Source organism: Capra hircus, chromosome 9 (genome assembly GCF_001704415.2).
Source record: "Capra hircus breed San Clemente chromosome 9, ASM170441v1, whole genome shotgun sequence".
Lineage (NCBI taxonomy): Eukaryota > Metazoa > Chordata > Mammalia > Artiodactyla > Bovidae > Capra > Capra hircus.
This window is the reverse complement of record NC_030816.1, coordinates 27,375,979-27,393,229: the sequence shown is the minus strand read 5'-3', so window position 1 is coordinate 27,393,229 and position 17,251 is coordinate 27,375,979. Positions and strand designations below refer to the sequence as shown.

Here is a 17,251-nt window from a genome sequence, read left to right as displayed (position 1 = left end):
CATCAACCTGTCTCAATTATCAAAGTAAAAGCAAACAAACTTGGAGAGGGATCAACTGGCTATTTTATGTACATGGTCTTCAGCCTGGACTTGTTTATTCTGGCTATCTTGAGGCCTTTTAAATTTAATTCCAGGTTCTCAACTATGTCAAGTGGGAAAGCTGCCAGAGAGCTTAATTTTAGGGTGGTAAACTAATGTTATACCTTGCTACAATATTTTATGCTTTTTCTCTTTTTTCTTTTTTGAATCTCTACAAACTACCAAGAAAATGCTTCTATAGTCTCTGATTCCAAGTCTGAAGTACTCAAAGCCTAATTTAGTTATATTTTACAATATATTTCTATTTTCAGAGCTTGGTTACAGCATAACCATGTGCTGGCTGACAGATGTTGCTTATATAGACTGTCTGTATCAGACATGAAAATTCTTTACCTTTATGTTATGTGAGAAATGGGTTAATACTGTAAAACTGACACTCTTAATCATTACATTAGTTCTAAATTCTATACTGAAAATACACCTAAAATAAGATGCCTATATTAGATCTAACATTCATTTTAAAGAAATATTTAACCAAATTTATTAATGTCATTTTTATGCCCTTAACATGCATTTTAATATTAACAAGCTGATGCACCTATTTACATACAGCATATATTAATTTTATATGAAGTTATGTTGTTACATTATTACAATATAACATATCATAAAACCAGTTAGTACTAGCAAATGACTTTAAACAATATATTCAGTTCAGTTCAGTCGCTCAGTCGTGTCCGACTCTTTTCGACCAGACTTTTCTTTTGACTTGTTTCAAAAGTACACTCTATACTGAACTGCTCAAGAAAGAAACAAATAAACAATATGTTAGTGATTCACAGCCAATATTTAACCTGGAAAAAATGAAAACACCAAGTGGAACAAAGAATACACTTAAATTCAAATAAACAAGTTTTTTAATTTACTCTTACAACTATTTCACAAGCAATGTAGAAATTTAGTGCTCTCACCAAGAACATGAAAATACAACTTTATGTTGCTCTGGCTACATAAATATGTCCAAATGCTCTCACTTGAAACAAATCAGATTAACCACCTCATTTTACCTTGTGTTAAGTACTCAATTATGAAAAGACAAAGGTTAACAGGAAAAGAAAAAAGAAGTCAATCCTGGTTATTAAGGACAATCTGTGGAGGTGGGTACAGCTGATAAATCTAGGACTACTTAGAGATGATATCTAGACCAAAAACATCTTATTTTATCTTTAAAATAAAATATAAATGTCTAATAAAAAGAAAATCCTTCAATTCAAAAGATAAACTGGATTTAAAAAATTTTTTCTAACATTACATTTAGAATAAATGGGAAATAACTTAATTCCTTAACCTAGCAGCTCTGTTATAAAATCTTATAATGGAAACAGACTGACTTTCACCTCCTCCCTTAACCTGTCCCTTCTATTAGCCTTTATTATCTGGCCAGCCTGCTGGCCTTCTGTCTGCCATCAGGCTGCAAATCAGACACTTGACTCATATCCTAATATCCTTTAGACAATCCACTTGACAAACCTAATCCTCCGACTAGTCAGTTACCATCCCACATCGTTCACATTTAGATATTTGATAATATAAAAATATTTCCCTAGGCTAATAAGATATATAAAGAGATACTAGTATCTCAAAACACAAATAGCTGAAGCCTCTAGAAAAGCAAATAGTGATAACAAGCAAGCAAAAGTACAACTCTACCACCACCTTTTATAGTCCAAATCATATTTAAAAACAATCTCAGCAATTCTTACGCATCATGTGATTTGGTTCCTAAAAGATTCTGACCTTATGTCCCTTTCCCAGATCAAAGAGAAGAAATGATTCTAAAATGCATTAATTTTACTTAAAATGACACTCTTTTCCCCCCAAATAATTAGATAATTCTGTACTCTTCTTATTAACTATCCCCCCACCCTAATTAGTCACAAGAATATTATTTTAACACCCCAATGTGTAATTCTGGTTTGTAATATTTTCAATTGATGTAAGAATACTTACTTAGGCTACTTAGTTGTCTAATTATATTTGCCAAGGAAATATTGGTCACACATTCCAGTTCATTCTTAATTCCTCTAGGCAGTGCAGTGTGACACAAGTGCCTAGGATCGATGTTTCTCTTCACTAATGGCATCTTGAGATCAACCTTTGTGCCAGTTCACCTGTAGGAAACCATACAATAAATTAACACTTTTCAGTTTTAACCAACACAGCGTGAGACCTTATCTTTCACATTTCATAATAAAATATTTGCTAGTATGAAGACGGTGAAAATGGAGTCACACCTGACTAAATAAAACTGATTTAACATTTTTAATAAAAATGATTTAACATTTTTATCTTCAATTATTAGAATGTCAATATTATATGAAACATTTTTTAAAATTTACTTTCAATGTCAACGGCTTCATGATGAATTCAAAATCATTACCACTATTATTCTCTTAACACCACTGATTTTACTTACTACAACTAGAGGCTTTTGTTCTAGAAAGTTAGTACGGAAGGTCCTCTGTAAGGAATTAGCTAAGAGGATTAAAGAAGCGGCAAGATTAGCATCAAAATTACTTTTCCACATAAAATGTATTAGGCATTCAATAGCTCAAAAATCAAATAGTCCATGTAATCCTCAATCTCATCAAAACCAACCAAAAAATATTTAACAGATCAACCTTCTTTGAATTACAGTCAGTCCTCACTTCCCAGGCTTCCCAGCAAATTTTTTAGCTTCCACAGTTCAGTTAAATACCAGTCCCCCAACAACATGGTTCTAATTTCATACTACAGTATACTAACTGTGAGTAACTACATAAATACAAATTTCTTTGCTGGCACTTCAGTTCACAAGTCACTGTGTTAATCATTTCAGTGACCAATCACATCACTTTTTCTCAAACTCTGTTGTGAAAGGTAACTTCTCCTCTGTTACTCAGTTCACCTACAGATAGTGAAGCATGTAGCTGGTTTATATTCTTGCCTCCCAATGATAAACTCATGTGAAATTTTATAAAATGATAACTGAAAGAGAGAACTGGCCAATAATGATAAAAATGTGGCAAAGAAAGAAAAAATGATGACATTGGAGTGAAATTCAAATTGAATATAAGTGGATTAACAGAAAAAATAGTTGATTGTGGGAATGTTGCCACTACCACTGTTTGAGAGACACTAGAGATGCAGTCAGAGGAATTTAGAGAAGGTAAAACTATTGAAATGAGGAAACTAGTTGTCACAAAAAGATGTCCCCAAAAAAGTCACAACAGCAAAAAACTTCACAATAAAGGAATTCTTAGGTAAGAAGAGAAGTGAAAAGCAGAGGAGAAAAGGAAAGATATAAGCATCTGAATGCAGAGTTCCAAAGAATAGCAAGGAGAGATAAGAAAGCCTTCCTCAGTGATCAATGCAAAGAAATAGAGGAAAACAACAGAATGGGAAAGACTAGAGATCTCTTCAAGAAAATTAGAGATACCAAGGGAACATTTCATGCAAAGATGGGATCAATAAAGGGCAGAAATGGTATGGCCCTAACAGAAGCAGAAGATATTAAGAAAGGTGGCAAGAATACACAGAAGAACTGTACAAAAAAGATCTTCATGACCCAGATAATCACGATGGTGTGATCATTCACCTAGAGCCAGACATCCTGGAATGTGAAGTTAAGTGGGCCTTAGAAAGCATCACTATGAACAAAGCTAGTGGAGGTGATGGAATTCCAGTTGAGCCATTTCAAATCCTAAAAGATGATGCTGTGAAAGTGCTGCACTCAATATGCCAGCAAAGTTGGAAAACTCAGCAGTGGCCACAGCACTGGAAAAGGTCAGTTTTCAACCCAATCCCAAAGAAAGGCAATGTAAAGAATGCTCAAACTACCACACAATTGCATTCATCTCACACACTAGTAAAGTAACGTTCAAAATTCTCCAAGCCAGGCTTCCGCAATACGTGAAACATGAACTTCCAGATGTTCAAGCTGGTTTCAGAAAAGGCAGAGGAACCAGAGATCAAATTGCCAACATCCACTGGATCATCAAAAAAGCAAGAGAGTTCCAGAAAAACATCTATTTCTGCTTTATTAACTATGCCAAAGCCTTTGACTGTGTGGATCACAATAAACTCTGGAAAATTCTGAAAGAGATGGGAATACCAGACCACCTGACCTGCCTCTTGAGAAACCTATATGCAGGTCAGGAAGCAACAGCTAGAACTGGACATGGAAAAACAGACTGGTTCCAAACAGGAAAATGAGTACGTCAAGGCTGTATATTGTCAACCTGCTTATTTAACTTCTATGCAGAGTACATCATGAGAAACGCTGGGCTGGAAGAATCACAAGCTGGAATCAAGATTGCCAGGAGAAATGTCAACAACCTCAGATATGCAGATGACACCACCCTTATGGCAGAAAGTGAAGAAGAACTAAAGAGCCTCTTGATGAAAGTGAAAGAGGTCAGTAAAAATGTTGGCTTAAAGCTCAACATTCAGAAAACTACGATCATGGCATCCAGTCCCCTCACTTCATGGGAAATAGATGGGGAAACAGTGGAAACGGTGGCTGACTATTTTTGGAGGCTCCAAAATTACTGCAGATGGTGACTTCAGCCATGAAATTAAAAGACACTTACTCCTTGGAAGCAAAGTTATAACCAACCTAGACAGCATATTAAAAAGCAGAGACATTACTTTGCCAACAAAGGTCCATCTAATCAAGGCTATGGTTTTTCCAGTAGTCATCTATGGATGTGTTAGACTATGAAGAAAGCTAAGTGCCGAAGAACTGATGCTTTTGAACTATGGTGTTGGAGAAGACTCCTGAGAGTCCCTTGGACTTCAAGGAGATCCAACTAGTCCATTCAAAATGAGATCAGTCCTGGGTGTTCACTGGAAGGACTGATGCTGAAGCTGAAAATCTAATACTTTGGCCATCCTATGCGAAGAGCTGAGGCATTTGAAAAGACCCTGGTGCTGGGAAAGATTGAGGGCAGGAGGAAAAGGGGATAACAGAGGATAAGATGGTTGGATGGCATCAACGACTAAATGGACTTGAGTTTGGGTGAACTCCGGGAGTTGTTGATGGACAGGGAGGCTTGGCATGCTGCGGTTCATAGGGTTGCAAGGAGTTGGACACGACTGAGCGACTGAACTGAACTGACTGAGGGATATTTCACAACACAAAGTGCAAAAGGATAAAATGTTGGAAGCTGATCTAAATTTAATAGAAAAGAATAAGATAATTTGCAAGGCACAGAAAAGATGTTTATTCTACTGGCTCTGTTTTTCTGTATAAGGAGAAGGCAAAGCACTGTTCAAACTACTCTTGGTAAGTTTTTTACCAAGAAATAAAGCACTATAATTCTAACTGTTTCTAATACATTTAGAAACATTATACTAAATTATATTAGCTTTACTATTTTTTAATTTCCCTATATGTTTATAACTAAAATAGAATTTTAAATGTTTTGACAAATTTTTGAAAGATCATGGAATAGCTCTAATTTTTTCTCACTGATTAATAAGGTGATTTTGTACAGTTTTATTATCTTATACAGGCATTTTTTTTTTTCGTCCCACACTACCATACTAAATGAGGACTGCTTGTACTTACTTACTGGTAAACAATGCTTATTGAAGGAAGGCATTTATTGTTTACTGAGCTTTAATCACTACCAAATGGAAAGTTTTGGATAAATCTAATTGCATTTAAGTGTTACTGGTGAACATTCTTTAAAAACAAAACTTTTACATGAAATCTGTCTCCTCTGACTGGTTTGTCCAGCATTTTCTCTACATTTTTAAACCTTTTTACAATTGTACAATATGAAGTTCGCTTTTAAAAAAGTATACAAAATTGTACAGCTTCAATGATTTAAACAAACATGCAAGCTAACACAGGAGCCAAAACATAAGAAAAAAACATAAGAAATAAAAAACCCCAGAACAGTCCCACTTTGGTCTCCTCCCAAATCATCCTTACTTCTTTCCTCCCTAAAGGTAACCATTATTCTGACTCTTACAATACACATTTCCTTGTTTTTCTTTACACTTTCACACCTTAAGCAGGCAACTCTAAACACTAACGTTTTATTTTTATTGCTTTTTGAAGTTTATGTGAATAGAACCATATGTTATGTACTATTACTTTGTGTCTTGCCTTTTACAGTCAAGATTATACTTGTAACATTCATCTGTGTCACTTTGTGTAACTACGGTGTTCATTTTCAATGCTGTAAGATAGTCTACTGTATAATTACACCACAATTTATTTACCCATTCTAATGCTGATATATACATGAGTTGTTTCTAGTTTGAGGTTATTATGAACAATACTATAAACATTCATGTACAAGTGTCTTGGTGTACACATTTCTGTTGGAAGTATACTTCAAGAGAATAGCTAGGTTAAGGACATGCACGGCTTGAACCTTAGGAGATGATGTCAAACTATTTCAAGAGAAGTTGTACCAAAGTATACTCCTTTCAGCAGTGTAGGAGGTTGCTGCTGCTCCACGTCCTCACAACACCTGATGCTGTCAGTTAAAAAAAAAAAAATCTAGCAATTCTTGTACGTAAGTTGTGACAGCGTACTGCAGTTTCATGTTTTCCCCAATTACTGAGAGTTTAAGCACCTTTTCATGTGTTTATCTTTTGGATTTTCCTCATTTGAGAAGCATCTATCCAATGCTCTTGCCTATCTTTTTACTATTTGTTGTGTTAGGGCTGATTTGTAAGAACACTGGATATGAGCCATTTGAAAGTTACATATGATGCAAACATCTTCTCTTGTGTCATTTGCTATCTCACGCTCTTGATGTCTTTTATGAGAAAGTGATGGAATTTAACAACCTTTAAGTTTAGTATAAAAGCACAGGTTTTTTTAAAATCATTTTATACACTAAGATCACAAGTATGAGCTTCTGTTTTATCTCTTAGCTTTGTTGTTTTGCCTTGTACTTTTAATTTATAATTGACATGGAATTAATTTTTTGTGAATGGTATTAGGGAGCAGTCAAGTTTCTTATATATTATTTCAACACCATTCATTGAAAATACTATTCTTTACCCATTGCTCTACTGTTGCACTTTTTTCATAAACCAAGTTTCTATGTATCCTTAAAACCATTTTGAGGTTCTACAGTATTTCACTTATCTGTCTACCTAAAGCTAATCTTAGTAGAGCTCTACAGTAAGTCTTGATATCCAATAGAGCAAGTCCTCCTACCTTGCACAAAAGCATTTTGAATATACTGAATTCATACTAAAGTTCCAATGGTATTTTTCAAAGAAATAAAAAGAGCAACCCTAAAAATTCACATGGAAACACCAAAAACCCAAACTGCCAAAGCAATCTTGAGAAAGAACAAAGCTAGAAGCAAACACTTCCTGATTTTATACTAAAAGGGTATAGAAATTAAAAATTATGGTACTGACAGAAAAATAAGATATACAGACTCATGAGAATTAAGAACCCAAAGATAAATGCAAGTGTAAATGGTCAACTAATACTTGACAAAGGAGATAAGAATACTCCAAGTGGTAAAGATAGTCTTTTCAATAAATGATATTGGAAAAAGTAGACATTCACATGCAAAAGAATTAAACTAGACCCCTATCTGACATCACTCACAAAAATTAACTTGAAATGAATTAAAGATTTATATATAAGACCTGAAATGTAAAACTCCTAGCAGAAAACAAAGGGGAAAAACTCCTTGACATTGGTCTTAACAATGTGGTGTTTTTTTTTTTTTTTGGCTATAAGACCAAAAGCACAAGAAACAAAAGCAAAAATAAGTAAGATGGATTGCATCAAACTAAAAAGTTTATGCACAGTAAAGTAAACAAAATGAAGAGGCAGCCTCTGGAATGGGGAAAAATGTTTGCAAACCATTAAATTAATAAGGGGTTAATATCCAAAATATATAAGGAACCCATACAACTCAACAGGGAAAAAATCCCAAACAATCCAATTAAAACTTGGGCAGAGGAGTGAACAGACATTTTCCCAAAGACGGACATACAAATGATCAACAAGTACACGAAAAGATGCTCAATATCACTAATCAAGGAAATGCATTTTTTCCACTTTTTTTAAGAAAAACTTTTTATACAATTTCAAAGGTTACAGTTATTACAAAGTACTGGCTATACTCCTTATGTTGTATAATACATCCTTGAACCTGTCTACATCCAATAGTTTGTACCTCCTACTTTCCCACCCAATGGCAACCCACTCCAGTACCCTTGCTTAGAAAATCCCGCGGGCAGAGGAGCCTGGTGTCCGTGGGGTCGCAAAGAGTCGGATTGAGCAATCTCACTTTCACTTTCACATTGTTCTTCCCCACTGGTAACCACAAGTCTGTGCTCTACATCTGAGAGTCTGCTTCTTTGTTTTTTTGCATTCACCAGTTTGTTATATTTTTTAGATTCCACATATAGGTGTTATCATGCAATTTAAAACCACAATGAGATAACACCTCACAACTGGTAGTATGGCTAGTCTCAAAAAGACAAGAGATAACAAATACTGGTAAGGATGTGGAGAAAGGGGAACCACTGTAAACTGCTGATGGAAATTTAAATTGATACTCTGGAAATGCTATCAATGGATACTATGGAAATAGAATGGAGTCTCCTCAAAAAAATTAAAAACACTTATCATATGATCTAGCAATCCTCCTTCATGGTATACATCTGAAGGAAATGAAATCATTATTTTTGAAGAGATATTTGCAACCCCAGGTTCACTGCAGCATTAAATACGCAAGATGGAAACATCCTAAAAGTCCACTGATTGATGAAAAAATAAAGAAAATGTGATATAAACAGTATATACAATGAAATAATATTCAGTCAAAAAAGTGAAGGAAATCCTGCCATCTGAGACAACCCTGAGGGCACTGTGCTAACTGAAATAAGTCAGATACAGATAAACAATATATGACATCATGTATATGTAGAATTAAAAAAAAACTGAACTCAGAAACAGAAAGTAGAATTGTGGTTGCCAGGGACTGGAGACTGAGGGACATGGGGAAATGATGGTCAAAGAATACAAATCTCCAGGTATAATAAATTCTGGGGATCCAATGTATAGCACAGTGACTGTAATTGACAATACTGTATTGTGTACTTAGAAGCTGCTAAGAGAGTAGATCTCAACTGGTCTCACAATAACAAAAAGAGGTAACTATGTGAAGTGACGGATGAAATAAGCAATAATCTTATTGTAGTAATCATTTCACAGTACATTTTTTATCATATCATATTGTACACCTTAAATTTATACAATGTTATATGTCAATTACATTTCAATGAAGCTGGGCACAGGGGAGACCCTGGCATACAGTGAGTACACAATGACTACAACTTTATTTGAATTTCTCAACATTGATTGTTAGAAGATAGACTTGATAGTTAGTACTCTCTGACCCGTTTTAAAGGGGAAAAAGTATACGGAGGCAGTGTTAGAGAGTAAAAAAGATGCTGACCAAATCTTTCCAAACTTTTTATATGGGATGCATGGAAATAGCACTACCCCCTGAAAGAGATAAAGCCAAAACTAATTTTAGGGACAGTTATCAGTTAAGGTTATCAGTTACAAGTTATCAGTTATAAGTTAAGATAGACGGTTTAAGTTTGGAGAAAAGGATGAAAATGACTATGCACAGAGAAGTCTTCAGGTCAGAGACGGAAGCTCTCTGGAGTATAATGGAAAGATGTGAGAAAGACAGAGAAATGGGTCAAATAAGGAACTGTTCAAATAAGATGTGAGTTCTGAAGATAACAGAAAACAAGGCTTGTATATCTGCCAGTTGACACAGATAAACAGTGTCATGAGGCTTAGTGAAATTATTTCTAGGTCTTTTGAAAGAGTATGAGCACACTCTTTGGTTTATGATATGATCCTGAAGGTGTCAAGAGATGATGCTACGGCATGCAGAATTAAATACCCCTTCAAACTTTACCACATGTCACACAGCTAATTATTGGCACCACAGGATAATAATCTCAGTTCTGACTTTCAAGTCAGTGTCTCCTTCATTATAACAGTTGGACTTGTTGGACTTGGATTTTATTCTTGGACTTCTAACTAATTACTTGGAATACATAGTCATTTAAACACAGTTTCATTTTTCCTTAGTTGTATTCAAAGTTTACTATAATGAAGTTCATTTGTCCACTCATAGTTCCATTAGATCTTCACATAATTTTTCATCTTGGCATTTCACTTCACAGAGGAATGTACTGTGCTTTCTCTTCTTGAACGTTTTCAAAGTATAAAACCAGTATCAACGTTAATCCCCACTTTTAATAGTTTTCAATCAAAATAGCAGACCTCCTTCAAGACTCTTAAGGTTGGATGACATATTAAAAATCAACTATTTCACCACTCATTTTTCAGATGAACAAATTTACCTCAGAAAATTAAAAAACTGGTCCAAGTTCACAAAATTAACATCAGAGTTAATATTAAACTTTAGACTACCAGATTTTTACCATTATACTCTTAACCTGTTAGTATTTTAAAATTCCACTTTATGTTCTTGACAAATCAGCCTTCAAATCTCACAATACTCTGGAAGATTTTCAATGGTATTTTGAAGCTCCCCAATTCCTGAGTGACTTTCTTCAACAAATAAAATACTTTCACAACCCAGAAGCTTACAAGGTAAGTAAGGAAACAAAGACAAATGCTAAAAATTTTTAAACAATAAAAATAAACATATGGTTCCCTTGTGGCTCAGATGGTAAAACATCTGCCTGGAATGTGGGAGACTCGGGTTCAATCCCTGGGTTGGGAAGATCCCCTGGAGAAGGAAATGGCAATACACTCCAGTACTCTTGCCTGGAAAATTCCATGGACTGAGGAACCTGGTAGACTACAGTCCATGGGGTCACAAAGAGTCAGACACGACTAAGCCACTTCACTTTCACTTTCTCCTACTGCTCCTCTGTAATAAGAAATTCCTCTGTACCTGTTCCTAGCTCTCTGAGCATTTCCCAGCCTAAGAGCTTAGCCCTTGGCTTCATACTCATACAGTCTAAAAGTAGGACAAGATAAATTATTAGTTATGCAGACAGAATGAAATCAAAACAAGCTCAAGAGGTAAGAAAGACAATGTTGATATAGACCTATGGTATATTAATTGTTAGCCCCATGTAGCTAAATTAAAAGTAAATAATTTCAAGTTCAGTTTTTCAGTCACACTAAGCCACATTTCAAGTACTCAATAGCCACATGTGGCTTGTGGCTGCAATTACAGAGGACAACTCAATTACAGGACAACGCAATTACAGAGCATTATACCATAACTGTAGAAAGATGAATCAGACAACACTGATGTCTATGATGGACAAAATGTCAAGGAGATGGGATATTTTAAGTCAAGGATAAGAGAGGAAAAATAAGGAAACATGCCTGAAAGGAACACAAAAGTAGAACTAAAAGATAAAATACAATCAAATTAAAAAATTGAACTTTGAAATTCAATAAAGAACACACAAGTCTTCTTAAGGAGTAAATGATCACAAACATTCAACTTTAAAGAATTTTCAAGAGTTCTTATCTTTTATTATGAAGTATATGTGAAATGGGAGTACCAGACCACCTAACCATCTTTCTCAGAAACCTGTATGTGGGTCAAGAAGCGACAGTCAGAAGCAGGTGTGGAACAATCAACTGATTCAAATTTGGGAAAGGAGTACAACAAGGCTATATATTGTCACCTCATTTATTTAATTTATATGCAGAGTACATCATGCAAATGCTGGGCTGGATAAATCACAAGCTGGAATCAAGATTGCTGGCAGAAATACCAACAACCTCAGATATGCAGATCAAACCACTCTAATGGCAGAGAGTGAAAATGAACTAGAGTCTCTTGATGAGGGTGAAAGAGACAAGTGAAAAAGCTGGCTTGAAACTCAACATTGAAAAAACCAAGATCATGGCATTCGGTCCCGTCACTTCAAGGCAAATACAACAGGAAAAAAGTAAAAGCAGTGACAGATTTTATTTTCGTGGGCTCCAAATCACTGCAGATGGTTACTGCAGCCACCAAATTAAACGATGCTTGATTTCTTGGAAAGCTATGATAAACCTAGACAGCACATTAAAAAGCAGAGACATCACTTTGTCAACAAAGGACTGTAAGGTACGGCTTTTTCAGTTGCATATATGGATGTGAGAGCTGGATCATAAAGAAGGTTGAGTGCCAAAGAATTGATGCTTTTGAATTGTGGTGCTGGAGAAGACTTTTAAAGTTCTTTGGACTGCAAGGAGATCAAACCAGTTGATCCTAAAGGATATCAACTGACTATTCATTGAAAGGATGGTTGCTGAAGCTGAAGCTCCAATACTTAGATCACCTGATAGGAAGAGCTGACTCACTGGAAAAGATTCTGATGCTGGGAAAGATGGAAGGCAAAAGGAGAAGGTAACAGCAGAGGATAAGATAGGTAGATAGTATCATTGACTCAATGGACATGATTTGAGCAAACTCCAGGAAACAGTGAAGAACAGAGGAGTCTGGGTTGCTGCAGTTCATGGGGTTGCAGAGTCGGACACAACTTAGTGAATGAACAATACGTAAAATGACTAGAGGCAGTAAAATGCTGGTTCATAGGGTATATATAAACATACATATGTATCAGTTTAGTCACTCAGTCAAGTCCTACTCTTTGCAACCCCATGGACTGCAGCATGCCAGGCTTCTCTCTTTATCATCAACTCCCAGAGCATGCTCAAACTCATGTTCATCAAGTCGGTGATGCCACCCAACCATCTCATCCTCTGTCGTCCCCTTCTGCCTTCAATTTTTCCCAGCATCAAGGTCTCTTCCAATGAGTCAGTTCTTTGCATCAGGTGGCCAAAGGGTTGGAGCTTCAACTTCAGCATCAGTCCTTCCAGTGAATATTCAGGACTGATTTCCTTTAGGATTGACTGATTTGATCTCCTAGATATCCAAGGGACTCTCAAAGTCTTCTCCAACACCACAGTACAAAAGCATCAATTCTTTGGTGCTCAGCTTTCACATCCATACATGACTACTGGAAAAACCATAGCTTTGACTAGATGGACCTTTGTCAGTAATGTCTCTGCTTTTTAATATGCTGTCTGGGTTTGTCATAGCTTTTCTTTCAAGGAGCAAGCATCTTTTAATTTCACAGCTGCAGTCACTATCTGCAGTGATTTTGGAGCCCAAGAAAATGAAGTCACTGTTTCCATTGTTTCCCCATCTATTTGCTGTGAAGTGATGGGACTGGATACCATGATCTTAGTGTTCTACATGTTGAATTTTAAGCTAGCTTTTTCACTCTCCTCTTTCACTTTCATCAAGAGGCTCTTTATTTTAGTTCCTCTTCGCTTTCTGTCGTAAGGGTGGTGTCATCTGCCTGTCTGAGGTTACTGATATTTCTCCTGGCAATCTTGATTCCAGCTTGTGCTTCATCCAGCCCACATTTCTCATGATGTACTCTGCATATAAGTTAAATAAGCAGTGTGACAATATACAGCCTTGACATACTCCTTTCCCAGTTTGGAACCAGTCTGTTGTTTCATGTCCAGTTCTAACTGTTGCTTCTTGACCTGCATACAGATTTCTCAGGATGCAGGTACAGTGGTCTGGTATTCCCATCTCTAACAATTTTCCCAAGTTTGTTGTGATCCACATAGTCAAAAGCTTTTTTAATATACTCAATGAAGCAAAAGTAGATGTTTTTCTGGAATTCTCTTGCTTTTTCTCTTGCCAATGGATATTGGCAATTTGATCTATGCATACGTATGTATAGCTTTAGTAAATATTGCCGAGTAACTTTCCACAGTGCTTGAACCAATTTCCACCCCACCAGTTCTTTATGAGCATTCCAGTTGTTTGATAGCCTTGCTAAGTCTGGTATTATACACTAATAAGTTGATGATCCAAGACTAATCACATCTTATTGTAAAGCTTCTCATCTTCAAAAATTTCTAAATTTTTAAAAATTTTGCCCATTAAATAATTATAATAAAATATTAAATACATCATTCTTTAATCCTTTCTAGAAAGTAAATGATGAGTAGATAAAACCTTTTCCATGATACAGAAACAGTATTCCCTACATTCTATAAGAATTCTATACACTCAAGAATTCCAAGATTGGCCTTAATAATAACAGAAGCAACAAAATTCATAGCTAAATTTAATTCCTCTACTGTACAAGTTTAAATAATGAATAGGAATTTTATTAAATTTATATTTGTAGACATACAATTAAATTACAATGTTCATGAGTCAACAATTTTGAGTTAAGAACTTGTAAAACTTCCAAAATCACCTTTTCTATTATGTATGATTCATAATTACATCATCAACATTTTATAGTTTCCTCTCATTACAGGTGAAAAGAAAAAAATACCAATACTGAAAAGGTACTAGGCATATTATTAATATTTTAATTCTCTTCCCTGACTTGGACATGAAAATTTTTTGCAAATGCTATGTTGAATCAGTGAGAATAATCAATTTACATCTCTTTTGAGTTTCAGAATCATCCCTTTGAAAACATTTTTTATTATTACCATTATTATTATGTCCTTTGTCGTATTTTTAGGGAAAAAAAACACAAACTTTATTGAGGTATAAACAATTCTAAGATGTTCATTCCAGATCTCCAGCACCTCCTACTACTGCTTCCATGATTATATTACATGTTACAAGAGATTCTGAAGACATAATAATGTTTGCTAATCAACTGACCTTAACATACAAAGATTATATGTATGGGTTTAATCTGATCACACTAGCCCTTTAAAAGCAGAGTGTTTTCTCCAGTTGACAGCAGAAAGGGAAGTCAGAGACTCAAATCACGAGGGACGTTCACCATATCATTGCTGGCTTGAAGACCAAGGCCACTTGGAAAGCACCTGAGAGTAGTCTCTAAGGCCCAAGAGCACCGTTTGGCTGCCCGCCAGGAATAGAACAAGAATCTCCGTTCTACCACTGCAAGGAACTGGATCTGCCAATTTCAGTGCGTTTGGAAGCTGATTTTTTTCCACCCAAAGCCTCTGGAAATGAATGGAGCGCAGTTAACATCTGGATTTTAGCCTTATAAGATGCTGAGCAGCAAACTAACCAAGCCCACTCAAATTGGTGACCTACAAAACTGTGAGATAATTAATAGACACTGCTCTAATCTGCCAAATTTGGGGTAATTTGTTAAGCAGCAACAGAAAATTAAGTATACATACTTATAAGTGTACAATTTTAATTAGTTTTAAAGCGGTTTTAACAGTTTAACACTGTGAAATCACTACAGTTGCTGCTTACATTTTCTTTGTGCCCATTTGCAATCTCTCCCTCCACTCATGCCTGCAACCAATCAGGCACTTGCTTTCTGTCACTATAGATTTGTTTGCCTGTTATATAGAATTCTATATGTGTGGAATCATATTTACTCTTTTTTGCCTGTCTTTCCATTAGCCTAATGATTTTTTTAGATTCATCCATCTTGTTGCATGTATCAATAAATCATTCATTATTACTGTTGAATTTTATTGTTCATAGTATGGATTTACCATAATTTACCACTCATTTGTTGATGGACATTTGGATTATTTTCAGTTAGGGGCTATTACAAATAAAGTGACTATGAACTTTTTGTACAAGTCTGTGTGTGAACACGTTTGCTTTTCTTGGATAAATAACATACATAAGTTTGTTTTAAGGGCAGGGCAGGGAGAGGATAAGTGGCAGGCAAAGAGTTAATGGTACCTTTACTGCAAAAAAGCAAAGGGATTCTTCTGAGTTCCAAAAGTAGTTCTCAGGAGAAGCTGTGAACTCTCCTCTTTTGTACCTGGAAAAAATGGTGGAGGAACTAGGATTCTACAGTTTAAATGGTAACAAGGGTGATGGGTCAGTAGGCAGAGACTTAAGTGTCTTCTAAATTCTACTTTTTTCCCAAAGTATCTTTCTTTTCAATGGCTTTATTCTGTTGCTTATATGCCTAATAAAATACAGTATCATATAGATATACTTAAAGCATTTTCAATGTAGTATTACAAAGATGCTTACATTTCAGTTTTCTTTTCTTTTTTTTTTTTCAGTTTTCTCATTTACTATTATGAACAATGTTGCTTTGTCCTCTATGAACAGGCTACCTGACAACAAGAACATGGCCCTGCCTTAAAGTGACCTCTACAGAAAGACCACAGTTCGGCAAGAACCGAGCCTGTTTATGAGCAGTCCTCAACAGATAAGTGTCACATGCATAAGCAAGTAAAGAGGTCTAAAATAAAACACATAATAGGGGGACCTCGTCATCATTAACAGACATTAATAAATCTAAAGTTTATTAGCTGGGATTCCCTGGTGGCTCAGATGGTAAAGCGTCTACCTGCAACGTGGGAGACCCAGGTTCAATCTGAAAGAGCGCTAGTGAAATTCAATCTGTCTCACTGATATATTCATGTTATTATTGGGCATTTCTGTGAATATATTTTAGAAAATACATTCAGAAGTGTTTTTAAAAGTAATTTGAATTATTTACCAGGAGCTGACTCCTAACCCAGTCTCTGAGTCAAATAAGCCACTGTTTGAACCAGAAACCGAGGTCCTGATAAAGACACTGGGATGTGGAGACAATCCCTGGAGCTCCTCTGGGAAGGTCCTTCCCAGATAAGTTTGACAAGCTATACCAACTTGCTTCTGCTGACTCCACAAGTCCTGAGTCTGCTGTTTGACCCTCAAGACAGTGCCTTCCTGTTCTGGGCTCATTCCTATGCTACATTCCACAATTAATCAAATTGCTGGGTCTGCAGAGCACTCCCCTCCTCATCAATTGAAGGCTTCAGATGGTGAGTTTCTCCACTTTAAGGAAAAGACTCTTCAACTCTGTCAATATCTTCACCAACAACAATCATGTGTGATGCCTCTCTTTAATATGATGACATCTAACAATCTTAAAATGGATTGATATAACACATTGTACCTTAACTATGGACATAATGTGACTTTTAATTTCAATTATGTTTTAACTGGTTTAATGACTATTTTGGCTTACATCTATAACTGTAAAATGGGGTTTGTTTCTAACTGTCTGAAAGCTTTTAGGTTACAAATTATGGTTCAAGCTCCTATGAGTGCCACAACCTTCTCCAACTGTTACTTGGGCCCCCTGGATCAGAGACCCTCAATATGAAGGTGAGGAGAATATGTACCTCAACAAT

The 17,251-nt window shown here is 35.7% G+C and overlaps 1 protein-coding gene across 2 annotated transcripts in view; it reads right to left on the bottom strand.

Moving 5' to 3' along the window:
* Positions 1-17,251, bottom strand: part of WASF1 (WAS protein family member 1) — a 68,954-nt gene that overhangs the window by 18,151 nt on the left and 33,552 nt on the right. For both annotated transcript variants that reach the window (XM_018053075.1, XM_018053076.1), the window contains exon 2: positions 2,050-2,210. In XM_018053075.1, coding sequence (XP_017908564.1) covers positions 2,050-2,182 — 133 coding nt within the window. In that variant the 5' untranslated portion in view covers positions 2,183-2,210. The remainder of the gene's footprint in view (positions 1-2,049; positions 2,211-17,251) is intronic.